Source organism: Callithrix jacchus, chromosome 16, assembly GCF_049354715.1.
Source record: "Callithrix jacchus isolate 240 chromosome 16, calJac240_pri, whole genome shotgun sequence".
In the NCBI taxonomy this organism is placed as follows: domain Eukaryota; kingdom Metazoa; phylum Chordata; class Mammalia; order Primates; family Cebidae; genus Callithrix; species Callithrix jacchus.
The window spans coordinates 56152129-56167324 of record NC_133517.1 but is presented as its reverse complement, the minus strand read 5'-3'; the positions used below and the strand labels follow the sequence as shown (position 1 = coordinate 56167324).

Here is a 15196-nt window from a genome sequence, read left to right as displayed (position 1 = left end):
CCCATGGGCTCAGAAGCCTGTGCCCAGCCCTGGCCAGGGACGTCCGCTTGTCACAGCCCACCCCCTCCTCTGCCCCTGCTCTTCCTGGGGCTGCCTCTGGGAGGTGATTCGTCCACACTCCCGCCCCACCCCAGGGCAGGCCACAAGGCCCTTACCTGTCACAGCCAGAGACTTTCTGCGGACGCTGAGCTTGGCTGCCTCCTCTCCCTGGCCCACAGCTTTCTGTGCCTCCTGACGGGGGGGTCAGGAGGTAGGGGTGTCTTTGACCCTGGAGTCAGGCGGGGCTGGGAGGGGAATTCCAGCTCCTTTTTTAGGTGGTGCTTGGGAGCGTTGGGTTAGTCCCATGGTACCTCTGAGCCTCAGTTTTCTCTTCTGTGAATTGGGTGCACAGAGCCCTTTGGGTGGGGGCCCAGCTCCAGAGGGTGGGCAGATGTGGCCCTGTGGGTCCAGTCTCATCCTGTGAGGCCTTACCACAGGAGGTGATGGGGTGGGGAACACAGAGCTCTGGACTGCAGAGGCCCTGAAGGAGAGAGCAGGGACTGTGTGTGAAGAGGCAGGGAGGCTGGGGTCGGAGCCGCTAAGCCAGGCAGCAAGCAGGGCACGTCAGTTCTGACAGGGCAAATGGGGGCGGGGGTGGGGAGGCGGGGTGTCCAGCTCAGACCGTGCACCCCACCCCACCCCAGGCCTCAGGCCTCCAGGAAGCTGGGACAGGCACCCAGGCAACATTTCCTGCTATTAATGGAGCTTAATCTAAACAGGCCCTAATATTTCCCTCCAGACGCCTTCGGCTGCTGTGGGTGCCAGACAGCGGGAGCGAGGAGCACCCAGACTGCGCAGCCCCACCTGGAGCTCCGTGGGGCCAGGCCAGAGACCAAGAACTGGGCACCGGGAACCCTGGTTTCAGCCTCCTCCTTGGCCACCCCAGAGCCTAAGTTTCTCCTCTAGGAATGGAGTGATCACCCCAACCCCAGGTTCAGAGAAGAGGGCCACACAGAGGCACGTGGTAGGCCCGTGAGAAGGCCCATCCTCCTTCTCCCTGGGGTGTCGGACCAGCTGAGCCAACTCCTCCTTCTCCCTTTAGGCCATACCTCTGGTGATATGACAGGCCTTGGTGACTGGGTGGTCTGGCTGCCTCGCCCACCTCCAGATCCTTCACCTGGGTAGGCAAAGTTGGGATCAGGGAAGGAGCCCTTGGTCCTGCCAGTCCGTGCCCCCACCCCAGCTACTGTGCCCATACCCTGCCGGCAAGACAGCCACCTGTGCCCCATCCATCCCCTGCTCATCAGAGCCGGGTGGGGCTCCAGGCCCCAAATCTGCCTCCCAGCAGGGATGACAAAACCACAGTCACTGCCGCTGCCCCTACAGAGCCCTGCTGGTCCGCAGGACACGGAGTTGGAGGCGTAGGGCCCCCGCCCAGCTCTGTACCCTCCTCCAGCTCCACGCCCCCCACCAGCCGAGGGGCTGAGTCGTGGGCAAGAATAGAATAAACAGCTTTAATTCCGGCTGAGGACATCTCGTTAAGGAGATTGTTTACGTCGGCTATAAATACACGCACGATCGCACGTCACTCGGGCATTCTGAAAATCTGGAAAGGGGGACGGTGGGGAGGGGGCTGGCTCATGCCCTGTCCCTGTGAGAGCATGGGGAGGGGCGCGCACAGAACTCATCTCTGCCCTGTGGGACTGAGGACGGTCTTGGTCTGACTTTTGAGGCTCCTGGGCCTCGGTGCCCGAAGAGGAGGCTGACGTGGGGAGGAGCCAGCCATCAGGCAGCTGCGGGAGCTGTGGGGCCCAGTCTAGGGCACTGGGGTGACCCCCTCCCCCAGTCCCCTGCCCTCCAGCTATAAGGCTGAGGAGAGGAGAAAGAGGAGTGGGGTGTGGGGAAACTGAGGCCCGCCTATCAAGAGTTCTGCATGGGGGAGTGTCAGACAGTTCTCAGAGGTCTGAGGATGCCCCCCCCAAGCCTGTATCCCCGGCCACGGAAGACAGGCAGCCCATCCTCCCCAGTGTGAGTGGTGGTGGGTGCCTGCCCCGGCCAGGACGCCGTTCCCCTCCAGGCCTCTTGCAATCTGGGAAGCCTTTGAGGCCTGAGGAACCCACGTGGAATGATGGAATTTCAGACTTGGGGACAAGGAGGGGGACCTGGCTCACCTGCCTTAAAGACCCCTCCTCCTGAAGAAAAGGATTGTTCCAGAAGAATGGCAAGCCCTGCCCCTTTGAGCACAGCAGTCCTGACTGTCAGCCATTCACTCTTTAGCGAGAACTAGAGTGATGACCAGGAATGGAGCCAGGCTGGGGGGCGTTGACGGGGGAGGCCGGAGGCCGGAGGGGCAGGGAACGCTGGTGGAACAGGGGCTGGGAAGCTGGCGGTAGGCCCTCCACTGGCCCCAGGGAGGCCCGGTTTGGCCTCATCCTTGCCCAGGCTGTTCCCCTTCGCCTGAGCACCCCTTCCCACTGCCCCCCTGCCCCCTTGTGGCCCTGGCCTGGAGGGGTCTTACAGGCCAGTGTGGGACCAAGAGTAGAGGGTGTCACACCCCAGGCCATGTGCAGAGCTTGCTTGAGGGCCCAGAGAGCCTCCAGGTAGTCTCTGGGGCTTCGGGTGCCCCCTAAGATGGAGCAGGAGGACGCACAGCCCCTGGAGGAGTGGAGTCCAGAGTCCCTGGCCCTGAATGACTTGTGAATGTGGGTGGAGGGGTCCCAGATGAGAAAGCCATTCAGGGACTGCTGGGCTACATGACCCTGGAATAGACGCCCACAGCTGGGCTTGGGCTGGGCAGGACACCTGAGCCCTGACCACTCACTCCTCAGCTCTAGATGTGTGACCTCATGGCTGCCGGCTCTCAGCCTTGGGAATGATGGTATGCCCTTAGTGCCTGCTTGCCTGAAAGCTGCCGGGAGGGCTACTCCTGGGATCAGTGGGCTTTTTACGCATGCACAACCCCGTCTCCGGCTGCCTCCTTTCCTGAAAGCCAGGCCCCTCTGCCTTGTGGAACCGTGCATACCCGGTAAGCCACGGTCCCTCTCTGAGCAGCGCCAGAGAGCTGGGGGCTGAGGGAAGGTTCCAGAATTGCACCTGGTGCCTGGTGAGTGTCAAGAATGCTGGTGGTCATGGTGATGCCCACTGCTTCCCGGGCATCCAGACCAAGGAAGGAAGCAGCCTCAGGGGCCGTCCCATTCTGTCTCCGTTGGGCTGCCTCTGCCTCCGCTGGGCTGCCTCTGCCTCCGCTGGACCGGCACCTCACCCCAGTTGCCCCACACGGCCACAGTTGGGGATGGTGAGGACGACACTGGCCTTGGATGACTCAGGCACTTACTCTATGCCCTCGGCAAGCCCCTTTCTCCCTCTGGGCCTCAGTTTCCTCATCTGTAACATGGGGATATTAAGTCCAGGCCCCTGAACTGGAGACAGGAGACTCTGCCTTGAGGAGAGTTGGGGAGCCCCAGCCTTTTTCTCCTCCTCCCCCTCCTGCTTCCAGCCACACAGGCCGTGGCCACCCCGAGCATGTAGGACTTCTCTGTAGCCAAAGGCCTTGCCTGGGGACCCGAGTCCCTCACCTGCTTCAGTGGCTCTGGCCAGGTCTGACGGCAGGGCCTCAGAGCCAGGGGTGCCAGGGGTGCCCCGAGCTCCTCTCCCCCAGTACAGGCCCCCTTCCCATACACCAGTCCGGAAAGGCTCATGGGAGCTTGGACACTCAGCACAAGACATGTGGGAGACAATCCTGGAGCCCAGCTCAGAAGAGGTGGTCAGAGGCCCCAGCCAGAGAAAGACTCCCTCCTTAGCGAGGGTGTGGGGACGCATAGTGAGCTGGGCCAGAGCATCTGGTCAAGTCCTCTCTGCCCCCAAAGGGGAGAAAAAGGGCTCTTTGCATGGGGAGATGGTGGCCACAGCCTGGTAGGCCTGGGGTCATTGCTACATGACTTTGCTCTTGGATTTCTCATCCCTAGGATGGGGCCGGGAGCACTGCCATCGCCTGCGGCAGCAGGCGGCCTCTTCTGAGGCCATTCCTAAAGTGGGGCTGGGGGCAGATGGCGCAGTCTATGAGGAAGGAGTTTGAGGGCACTGGAGGAGGTGGGGCTGCTTTTCATTCTGACCCTGCCATCTCCCAGCTGTGGCCCTGTGTGTGTCACTGGATCCCCCATTGAAAAACAGCCTCCCCTTTGCGGGTTGCAGGTTCAAGGTCGGCCCGATACCAGAGTGCTTGCCCGCAGCACAGCGGCCTGTGGGTGTCTGCCTTTTACTGCGCAATTCCCGGAGGCCTCGGGCGGGGGTCTTGCAGAGACATACAACCCTCCACCTCCGTAATGCAACATTAATGCCCCCGGCCTTTTCTTTCTGTCCCTGTCCTTCCCGCTGCGTGCGTGTGTCGGAGGGCACCTCTCCAGGTTGTTTTGTGACTCTCCTGGGAATTCCCAATCCCTGAACAATCTTTGTCCTTTTTTCTTTCTCATCTTATCCTTCTAATCAGTGGTATCCACTTTGTCCTTGTTTCTGAGGAACTCCTGCTGGGGACAAAATGGCCAAAGTGAGGAGCAGCTCCTGGCTACCCCTGTGAGTTTTCAGTGGGCGCGCTATACCCCAGGGACAGCAAATCATTGGCGTTCAGGCCACCAAATCCCATCTGGAGCCAGTGGCAGACATTGCTAATCAACCACAGCACAGTGGCCTTAGACTCTCAAAGTGGTGCTCTGGGTAGCCATCACCAATCAATTGAGATGAAACCGATTGCCACCCCTGGCATGGTGGGTGTCTAGGCTGGCATGACCAGATGTGCCTTGACCTTTGCCCCCTGGCAGAGCCCGGCTGACTAAATCTCAGGCCCATTAGCCAGGGTCTGGGTGAGGGCGTGAGGGCCGGCGCTCTTGGAGCTCCTGTGCATGCTGACGATGTCACCGCCGCTGGCCTCGCAGTCTCCTCCGTGGAGGCCCAAGAGGCCACGGACGGTGGCCTGGAAGCCGCTGGTGACGAAGCAGTAGACGATGGGGTCCATGCAGCTGTTGAGGCTGCTGAGGGTCACGGCCACATGGTAGACCACGAGGCTGGCGTGGCGCGGCATGTCGGGCCACAGCGCCACTGCCACCTGGCGGGCATGGAAGGGCGTGAAGCAGACGAGAAAGATGATGAGCACCGTAAGCAGGAGCTGCATGGCCCTCACGCGGCGCTGGCGACCCTGGCGGAGCAGGCCCGGCCGTGACAGCGCGCACATGATGCGGCCGGTGAACACACTGATGACCAGCAGGGGCAGCAGGAACTCCAGGACTGTCAGTGCGAAGACACGGCAGCAGGGCCGGCTGCCAGTCACGCCCAGCACTGACAGGGTCACGACGCCGGCGGCCAGCCACACGAAGGCGCACACAGCCCTGGCACAGGCAGGCTGGCGGCAGCGGCGGGAGCCTTCGGGCTGCACGATGGCCAGGTAGCGGTCCACGCAGATGCAGGTGAGGAAGAGGATGGAGCAGTGCATGTTGAGGAAGTAGCCGAGGACGTGCGGGAAGGCACAACGCAGGCAGCCCCTCGCGCCGTAGTAGACAGCGAAGCGCGTGGGCAGGGACAGCCCCACCAGCAGATCGGTCACCACCAGGTTGATGGTGTAGATGACTGACGGTGTCTTGGCCTGGGTGCGGCAGCAGAAGACGTACAGTGCCAGCCCGTTGAGCACGAGCCCCACCAGGAAGATGGCTCCGTGCACCGCCATCAGTGCCAGCCACAGGCCCGGGAAGGCGCCGTGAAGCTCCTCATCCAGCTGGGCAAACAGGTGGAACAGGGGTACCTCTGGCCCGCTGGCATTGATCCACACTGTTGTCACTGCAGTAGCATTGGGGATTGCCTTGGTGGAGGGCCCCTCTGGAGACACAGAGGGCATGATGGCGGCCAGCACACCCCAGGCCTGGAAGCAAGGAGACCGGGTCACCCCAGGCACCAGCCTGGCCTTAAGCCCTGCCCTGAGGCCCAGACTTCAGCCAGCCTGTCTGCCCCTGCATGCCCAGTAGCCCACACCTCCATGCCCTCGCCTGGCTGGGCCTCAAATGCCTGCTCCCTTGGCTTTACCCAGACGGAGCCTCGGACATCAGCAGAAAAGGCTTTCAGAGTCAGACAAGGGTTCAAATTCCAGCCCTGGCACTCGCCAGCATGGAGCTTTGGCAAAATATGGAGATTTCTGTGACCATCCTGGCAGGAGGAGGAGGTGGAAAGGTGTGCGGAGCGAAGGAACTCTTGCGGGGTGGGGCCGTCCTCAGGACGGAGAGCAGGTAAGGGCGAGACCACGGGGCTCCAGTTTGCAGTTCCAGGGCCTGGCTCGGGCCCTGGCTGTGCCCAGACTAGTGGGCATGCTCTGGCAGGTCACATGGACTCTCGACCTGCTTCCTGATATGTATCATTGGGTTCACATTGCTGCTGGGGGACTGAGCCAGTGCGTCGGCACAGCAGTGCCAGCAGAGCTGGTGATGAAACAGTTCTGCTGAGACACAGCCTTGCCCATGGTGGGGACCTCTGACTGCCCCACCCAATCCCCTGTTCCCACACCCACCATCATGGCCCCGATCCTCCAGGACCACCCATCTGTTCTCGCCTCCTCCCAGGCCAGCATCAGGGCAATGTCCCGGACAGGGGTCCTCATGAGGGACCTTTATAAAGGGAGCTAGACTGACCACTGGGGCTGGATGGGGGCCAAGGACCAGTCTCACTGGGGACCTCAGGCCCCTACTGGCCCTGAGAGGTGGGCACCCCCGTGATTCCCCACAACCTACAGAGAAGGGGACAGAGGCTCCTGTGGGGTGGCTGGCTGGGGCTGAAGCCTGGAGTCAGGGTGTGAGTCAAATAAACACTGCGCTCCGGCTTGGGAAGGGGGGCCGGTGGTGGGGGGGCGGGTGAGGGGCTGTGCTGGAGCCACCCACTCTGTTTATGTTCCTGCCCTGGCGTGTTTAACTCGGCAGTGATTTATCTCTCTATTTATAAATGAAGGGTTAATGCCCCACCCCCACCCTCGAGCCAGGCTGACCCTCCAAATAAGGGCATTTCTGGCTTTTTCAGGAGAATGGGGAAGCCTTTGGGGCGAGGCAGGGTAGGGGGGGGAGGGCCCATGGGCCGTTCCTTCTGCACAGCGCCCCTCCCCCACCTGCAGGGGAAAGGAAGACCCTCGCCCCTTTCCCTCCTGGTGGCTGTCTGCTGTAAACAGACTGCCCCACCACTCCCTCTGACTAGCGCATGGCCCCATCCCACCCTGGGGAACAAGGAGTCCTGTCTTCAAACAGCGCCTGACCTAGCTCAGGGCAGCTGAGCAAAGGAACTCTTTCTTGCTTTCTACAGGTTCAGGTCCCTCCAGGCGGAGGGCCACCTTGTTCCTCAAGGTCAGAGAGGTCAGCACCTGCCTGAGGTCACCCAGCATGCCCTCTGTCTCTGGGACCCCAGCGCTGGGCATGTGCTACCCTGGAGGCTGCTGGGAGGAGTCGAGTGCTGCCCAGGCCTGTGCCCAGCCCCTCCTGCCACCTTGAGCACACCAGGGCCCAGGCTCAGCTGCCAGCTCCCTCTGACTGCAAGCAGGCTCTGCACCTCCAGGCCCTGGCACACGGACACCGATGGGTGCCTTTGTTGGATGAATAGCTCAGTCCTCCCCCAGCTCAGGTGTGTCACCAGAGACAAGGGGTTTGGGGCATAGCAGGCAGCAAGGGGAGGGGAGGAGGCTTGGGACACGGGAGCAGAGGACCTGGCGTCTCAGGGCTGTGGGCTTCAGGAGCCTCAGCAGCTCCCCAGAAGGGGAGGGAGGCCATTGATGTGTCCCCCTGCTATGGACAGAACGTGTCAGGACGGGTCGAGGCGGCTCCGCTGCTGGACGGAGGAACTGCATGGCAAAAAATTATTTTGGGATTCCTTTCTGTGTGCCTTTGGCTTTTCCAATTTGTCTGGATGGGACTGTCCCAATCAGAGACAAATCATAAACAACACAGAACGTTTCCTCTGGGAGCTAGTCCCAGGGTGACGCTGGTCCCTGGAGATTCTGCTTTCCCGGGAAACTCCCCAGGGCCAGCCCAGCAGGCTCACCAGCAAGGCTGAGGTGCTGGGGTCCTGGCCAGGAGTGTGGGGGCTCTGCGGCCTCTGGAGCTGGGGGGATGGGCAGAACATGCAGGACCCCCCCAGAAACCAGACTAGTGAGGAGAAGAGGGAAGCCAAGCATTCGCCGATCCCTGGCACTAAGGGTCTGTGGAAGAGGCACACTCTGCTCTCAGGAGGCCCCAGGTGAAGAGCAGTCACCAGCACAGACACCCAGGTCTGAGTCCGGCTCTGCCCTTAGATGAGACCGGGGCCTGGCCAGTGAGCCTGAGCGTCATCTGCTAAATGGGTCACTAGTGCCCTCCACATCCCTGCCTCACCCTGGGAGCCTGGCCCAAGGGGAGAGGCATGGTTCTGCGCTCACCTGACCTGGGAGGGGAAGCATGGCCCTGTCCCCAAGCCCTGTTTCCCTAGGCCAAACCTGGGTGTGGGGAGATGATTCTGTCTCCTCCCTCCGTCCCTATGGGTACCCTGGGCCTGTCTGAGACAGCAGACTCCATGGCTGAAGCCAGCTGGCCAGAGCCCCAGGGGCAGGGGCTGGCACTGCATCCTGACTGTGCTGACACGGTGCTGGGGCTCAGGGTCTGGATGCTGTGCCAGGGCTTGGGAGGCTTCTCTTCCTCACCGGCCAGGCCTGCTCTGCTCCCAACCCACATGCAGGTACTTCCTGGGGACAGAACAGAGGGAACAGGGGCTGCTCTCCAGGACTGAGCATCAGGGAGTGCGGAGCCAGCAGGGTGGGGACCTGGAGCATGGCTATGAGCCCCGGCTCTGGCCCGGCCCGGATGGCCCTGCCACAGCCTGGCTCCTTCTCTGAACAGACTATGGCCTCACAGTCTCCAGCTTCACTTTCCTCCTCTGTAGAGTGGGCAGAATAGAATCTCCCTTGGGGGTTCTTGTTCTTACGTGCAGCAGAGTCAGTGCTCAGACTTGGAAAGCGCTGAGAGGAAGGGACGAGCTCTCTCGGAGGACACCAAGGGCAGGGGCAGGTGTGGGATGCAGGGGCAGGTGTGGGATGCAGGGGCAGGTGTGGGGCGCAGGGGCAGGTGTGGGGCGCAGGGGCAGGTGCGGGGGGGGCAGGGGCAGGCGCGGGGGGGGCAGGGGCAGGCGCGGGGGGGTGCATGGGCAGGTGCAGGGGGCAGGGGCAGGTGCAGGGGGGCAGGGGCAGGGGCAGGTGCAGGGGGGCAGGGGCAGGTGCAGGGGGGCAGGGGCAGGTGTGGGGCTGCAGGGGCAGGTGTGGGGTGCAGGGGCAGGTGTGGGGTGCAGGGGCAGGTGTGGGGGGCAGGGGCAGGTGTGGGGGGCAGGGGCAGGTGTGGGGGGCAGGGGCAGGTTTGCTGAGGCATCTCTTTCTTTTCTGTTTCTGGTCTACCTCTCCAGCTGGGCAGACACCCCCCAGAGCTCTGGGCTTTCGAGGCTTTGCTGCGCTCCCTGGGGCAGAGGGTGACGGAGGATGCCCACCATGCCCTCCCTGTAGGCGTCAACATTGCAAAACAGCCTTCCAAGAGAGAGCTGCTGCTGGGGCGGGGTTCTCCCTGGGAGGGGCCTGAGGCCTGGACTGCTGGGCAGGGCTGGGCAGGGCTGGGCAGGGCTGGGCAGGGCTGGGCAGGGCTGGGGACACCCCTCTCCAGTCACCACACCTGACACTATCGGGGCTCAAACACCCCATGCGCCCTCTGAGCCTGTCCCCACGCTGTACCCACTCTCTCCCTCCCGGCTTATTCATGCCCATTTTTTAGGACTTTCTCCTGGACGCACCTCCTCCAGGAAGCCTTCTTCCTCCTCCCTGGCTGCCTCTCCCAGGTGCATCCTCCCAGGGCGCCCTGTGCTTCCTCAACCCCAGGTGGGTCCCAGGCACTGCCGTGTGCCGCAGGCCTCTGAGATTGACTGGGGGCATCTGGAGGCAGGGTTATGGGTGGGGCAGACCTCCCATCTGTTCCACTAGCCCAGCACCCAGATCGGCCTGGCAGAGAGTGGCACCCCCATCCTCCCCTTTGGCTGAACAAGTGCCCTGAGCAAGCCCCATCAAGGCTGGCAAGGTGTGGCCCAGTTTCTCACGCTGGCATTCATCCTGAATGCCACCTGGCCCAGGCCCCTCTGAAACCTACCTACCCAGTGTCTTGGTACTGGTCTGGAATTGGCTTCCACCCCCAGCTACACCCTCACAACCCACAGGTCCTCCCAGCCTAGCAAGGCTGACACCTCCTCCAGGAAGCCCACCCCAATCACTCTGACCATTGGGTCCACACTTATATTTTTTCCCACCTTCTAATCCCATCACCACTGTTTTGTTTTGTTTTGAGATGCAGTGCAGTGGTGAAATCTTGACTCACTGCAACCTCCACTTCCTTGGTTCAAATGATTCGCCTGCCTCAGCCTCCTGAGTAGCTGGGATTCCAGGTGCCCGCTGCCATACCTGGCTAATTTTTGTATTTTTAGTAGAGATGGGGTTTTACCATGTTGGCCAGGCTAGTCTCAAACTCCTGGCCTCAGGTGATCCACCCACCTTGGCCTCCCAAAGTGCTGGGAGGACAGGTGTGAGCCACTGTGCCTGGCCCTGGCATCATTCTTGATGGCAATGGTCTTTGGTTCAAGCCAGCTCTACCACCTGCCACCTTCGAGGCCTTGGGCAAATCATTTCATCCCTTGGAGCCTCAGTCTCCTCCCCTGGGACTTGGGAACCATATTTGTTGAATGAATGAAATTAGGCAGGGTGGCTGGACTAAGTGAGAAAGCCTGCATGGGAGGTGAGCAGTATCAGAGCACTGGAGGTTCCTGGTTTTGGCACCTGGACGAGGCCCGGCCTGGACCAGCCTGCCCACAGGTGGGGAGAGGCCAGGGCCAACATGTGTGCTCAGTGCAGGACTTCTCAGAGGCTTTGTGAAGCTCATGGCCCTGGGAACCTTCCAAGGGGTGGGAATGAGCATTGATCACTGAAGTCATTTGACCCTGTCCCTTCCCCAGGGCTCCTGTTCCAGCCATCCCAAAGGCTGGAGCACTGATGGGGGCTGCTACCTCCCTGCCCTCACCCACAGCTTGTTAAATTTCTGCTGGGCACCAGGCCATGGAAGGCCAAGACTCCCCAGGCTTGGGATGCTGGCACCTGCCCAAAGACCTCCAGTGGGAAAGCAGGGCCATGCTGGCCTCCCTCCTTGGCAGGTGGGTGGGGAGGGCTATCTCCTGGCTTCTCTGGGTTCCTCTCACATCCACCCCACAGGCTGGGCGTCCTCTCTTGGCTGCCCGGCAGCCTGTCTGCCTCTGTCCTGCCACATATGAGACCAGGAAGCAGAGTGTCCCTGGCCCCAGGGCAGGAGGTGGCCTAGGGTGGTGTGGCTGCCGAGCCTGGCTGGGGGTCTGGCTTGGGACCCTGTGTGCTGCCTGTGGAGGTGTGGAGGATGGGCCCAGCCTTTTCCCCACAGAGGCTCTGAGCACCTGCTAGGGGCACTTTGCATCCACACAGCCATCCCAGCTTTTACAGATGAGGAACTGGAGGCTGGAGAGGTGAGTGCTTACTCAGTATGGAGCTGGTGGGGCTGGGAATCAGACCCAGGTCGGCCAGTGGGATTGGCGCAGCCGGAGTGGAGTGCAGCTCAGGCTGGGATCAGAGGGTCGGATGCAGCGTCTCTGGACCGGGAGTTTTGCACGAGGCGATTCTCGGGGCCCTGAGGCCCAGTGTGTGCTCACGGGTCTGTGTGAGCTTGAGCCCGCACCCCAGACCGGGTGGCCCTCGTGGCCTTCCAGGGCTAAAACAGCCATGATTTTGGGAACTGTGTGCCGGTTTAATTTTTAAGATTATTCTTGGTTTTGAGGCATCTGCTTTAGAATGTCACCTACTGTTTTGGACAAGTCTGAGCCTCTGTTCCTTCCACTCAGGGGTGGTGGGTGCTTGCCAAGCCCTCCAAATGGGGTCAGACTTGCTCCAGGTAACCTAGCAGGTCCCAGGTGGCCCTGGCCAGAAGCTAAGTCTTTCTTCGCCCCCCACTCCCCCCCCGACCCACCCCAGGGCTCCCTCCACCCCAGCGCAGAGAGAGATGTCACTGGTGGGCACGGCCGGAGCTCTGTGGGGGAGGGCCCCTGGGCCCCATCTTGCCCGACTTTGCCTCACTTCTACCAGCTGAGAGCCCTTTCGCTGAGACTATAGCTTTGATGGAAACGTCAGTGTCTCTGGGAGGGGAACAGCCAGTTGGAGGTCCTGCACATCACCCGCCAGCTCCTCCCTGCCTCCCCGTCACCCAGTTCATTGCTCACCTCTAGCTGGGATAGCTGTAGCTGCAGCAGCCCCTGAAACTCCTCCCCGACCTCAGCCTCTCCAGGAGCTGCTGGGACAGGCATTCTGTCGTGTACACCGGCCTGGCCTCAGCCTGCTCCTTCTGCCTGAAGACCTTCAGCCTGGTCCTCTCAGCATATTCCCTCTGCCTGTGCCACCTGGTGACGGCCCTGGGCACCCACAGCCACTGTCCCACAGAGGCCCCCTGAGACCCCTGACACCCTAGTGTCCTGGAAGCCCCTGCCCGGGGGGAGCTAGGATCCCACAATCCGAGGGGCCCCTGCTGGCTCATCCTTCCCGGGATCTCAATGACCATCAAGGTGCCCCCAGGTGGGTGCTTCCGGCCCCACTGTGCTGTGGGGAATGAACACAGAGGAGCTAAGTCTTGTGCCTGGGTTCACTCGGCTAGGGGGCAGGATGGGGCCGAGCTCTGTTTGGATCTGCCTGCTGGCTCTTTGACCCAGTGCCCAGGCTCAGTCTTCTGCTGTGCCAGCCCTGTGTGCAGAGGGAATCCGAGGCTGGGGTTGGGCAGCTGGCCCTAGGCCACACAGCCCGGTGCAGTTTGGAGGTGGCAGACTGGGAGTCAGACCCCAGCACTGGGGGCACAAAGGGGTCCCAGGCAGACCTGGCCCCACCATCCTGAGTTCACAGCTTGAGGTAGGGTGGGAGGTGGCTGGCACGGCTAGGATGGGCCTCAGGAGGGTCAGCCGGAACTGTGCTCCTGGCAGTGGGAAGGGCTGGAGGTGGGAAGCAGACTGTGTGTTCACGGCTCTGTGAGATGCCCGGGCTGTGGGGACGGCTCTAGAACGTGTGCTGAGGGGTCAACCTGAGAGGTTCTTTGGGCCCTGACGCCCCTTCTCAGGGAGGCCCTCCTGAGCCCGCAGCCCTGCATGTCTGTACCACCTGGATCCCCCACAGTGCCCAGCACGAGTGGTTCCCACCTGCACCGCCTGGCTCCCCCACAGCGCCTGCCACGTGCAGTTCCCTATGTCCCTGCTTTTCTGTTCACTGTGCTTCCCCCAGTGGACTGGGATTGCCTTGGGGCCCTGGCCTGGGCTGGCCCCTCTAAGTCAAGGAGTCACTGGTGAGTGACGAGCTGTTTTTAAAAGCCCCCTCTGACCTTGAGCCTCAGTTTCCTTATCTATAAAGTGGAGATGCTAATCCCACTCATCCCAGGAACTTGACAAGAAGACAACTAGACCAACCGTGGGCCCCAGGAAGTGCCCATAAACCGTCCAATGCACGGCCACAGACCTCGCTTTTGCTGATGGGCCTGCACGGTGTGGCTCAGAGAAGGGCAGAGACTTGACCTCGGCCACTTAGGAGACCACCCTGGAGCCCAGGGACTGGATGAGCCCCGGGGGCTCGGGGGAAGGATGAGCAGCTGTTGAGGGAAGAAGACGGGCAAGTGGGCAGGCCCAGCCTCCTGTGGGGCGCATTCCCGGTCCCTCGAGGTCACCAGCTGCTCCACGTCTGCCCCGCCGGCACCCTGGCTGCTGGCCAGTTCCCAGCCCGCTGCCCCCTCGGGACCCTGCCCCGCCGCCTTCTCACAGTGCAGCCCCAGTGCAAGCTTCACAGGGCTGGGGCCAGCTTCCAGGTCCATACTGGGGCTGGCAAGCAAGACTTCCCTGGGCCTCAGTTTCTCCACCTCTGAGGGGGAGAGGAAGCACCAGTGCTGCCGCAGAGGGCCTGAGCTGTGGGATGGCAGGAGGGCTACTCAGCAGAGAGAGAGTGGTGCTCGGAGCCCATCCCCACAAAGCCCCCACCCTGGCCCTGCCCCTGCCCCAGTGGTGGGAGGGTGGTGACTGAGACCCTAGAGCCTGCCAAGTGTCTGTGGGGTTCCCAACTCCATCCCTGGACTGGCCTGTGGGCCACCCTGCTGCCTTGCCAGGTGCGGAAATCCAGGCCCAGTTCTGGGCACCCAGCAGATGCTCCATGAGAGATGAACGGAGGGATGAATGAGTGAATGAATGAAATCCAGAGTTGGGTGGGTACCCAGACGCACAACTCCCCCTCATGCAGCTGGCCCAGTTCCCACCCGCGCTCTCCCTCGGGTCTCTGTTTTCTCATCTGAGAAATGTCTGCCTGTCTGGCAGGACCTGCTCTGAGCGCTCCCCAGCCTGGATTCAGAGGCAGTTTCTCTGCCTTTCCCCTCCCAATCCTGCCTGGCTAGGGGTGAGGACCCCTGCAGGGAGCAGCTCTGGAGCCTCCAGTCTGGGGAAGCTGGGGAGAGGGAGGACAGGGCCAGCCCACAGGGGCACTTACCACGCTTCACCCTGGCAGGCTGGAGTCAGGGAGTCCTCAGCTCTCAGCTCTGCAAGCAGCCTGGACCTCGCCTTCCTAGGGCCTGACGTCAGTCCAGCGCTTGGGGCTCCTTTTGGGCAAAGGCAGCAGGGTGGGGGCGGGGCAGGCTCCTTCCCCGCCCCCAGGAGGAGCCAAGGCTCCAAGCCCGAGGGAGGGTGCCTGGGCATCAGAGTCCCCACACTCACTGGAGACACGGGGAAACTGAGGCACAGAGGAATTGACCCTCAGCTGCACCATCCAGGAGTGGGGAAGGGGGAGAGAGTGGTACCTCCAGTCCCAGGGGCTGTGGGGGCCCAGGAGACGGTGGCTGGCACTGGTGTGTGCTGTGTGGGGTGGGAGGTGGGAGGTGGGAGGTGGGAGCACACTAGAGGGCCACACCAGCAGGGTTCCCGCATGGCTCTGTGTTTTGCATGTGTCCCGGGTCTGGCTGTGTCCGTGCATGCTCATGACAGAGAGCCTGCATGCCTGGCATCTGGGCCTGTTTGCGCCATGCACAGGTGGCACATGGCATATGGGCTTGGGTGTGTGGGAGGGACCTGGATGGGACCCGGGTCAGCAGGTGGGGAGAGCATGTGTGTGGGTCTT

The 15196-nt window shown here is 62.0% G+C and overlaps 1 protein-coding gene across 1 annotated transcript; it reads right to left on the bottom strand.

Annotated features, from left to right (window-relative positions):
* Positions 1–1474: 1474 nt before the first annotated feature.
* On the bottom strand, positions 1475–14659 carry GPR20 (G protein-coupled receptor 20). The gene is made up of 2 exons (XM_008983168.5): positions 14573–14659; positions 1475–5884 (listed from the first exon to the last, which is right to left on the bottom strand). The coding sequence occupies exon 2, from the start codon at positions 5858–5860 to the stop codon at positions 4805–4807; it is 1056 nt and encodes a 351-aa protein (XP_008981416.4). The 5' UTR covers positions 5861–5884; positions 14573–14659; the 3' UTR covers positions 1475–4804.
* Positions 14660–15196: the final 537 nt, after the last annotated feature.

Coding starts and splice junctions, on each gene's coding strand:
- GPR20 (XM_008983168.5), bottom strand. CDS start 5,860: ATGCCCTCTGTGTCTCCAGAGGGGCCCTCCACCAAGGCAATCCCCAAT.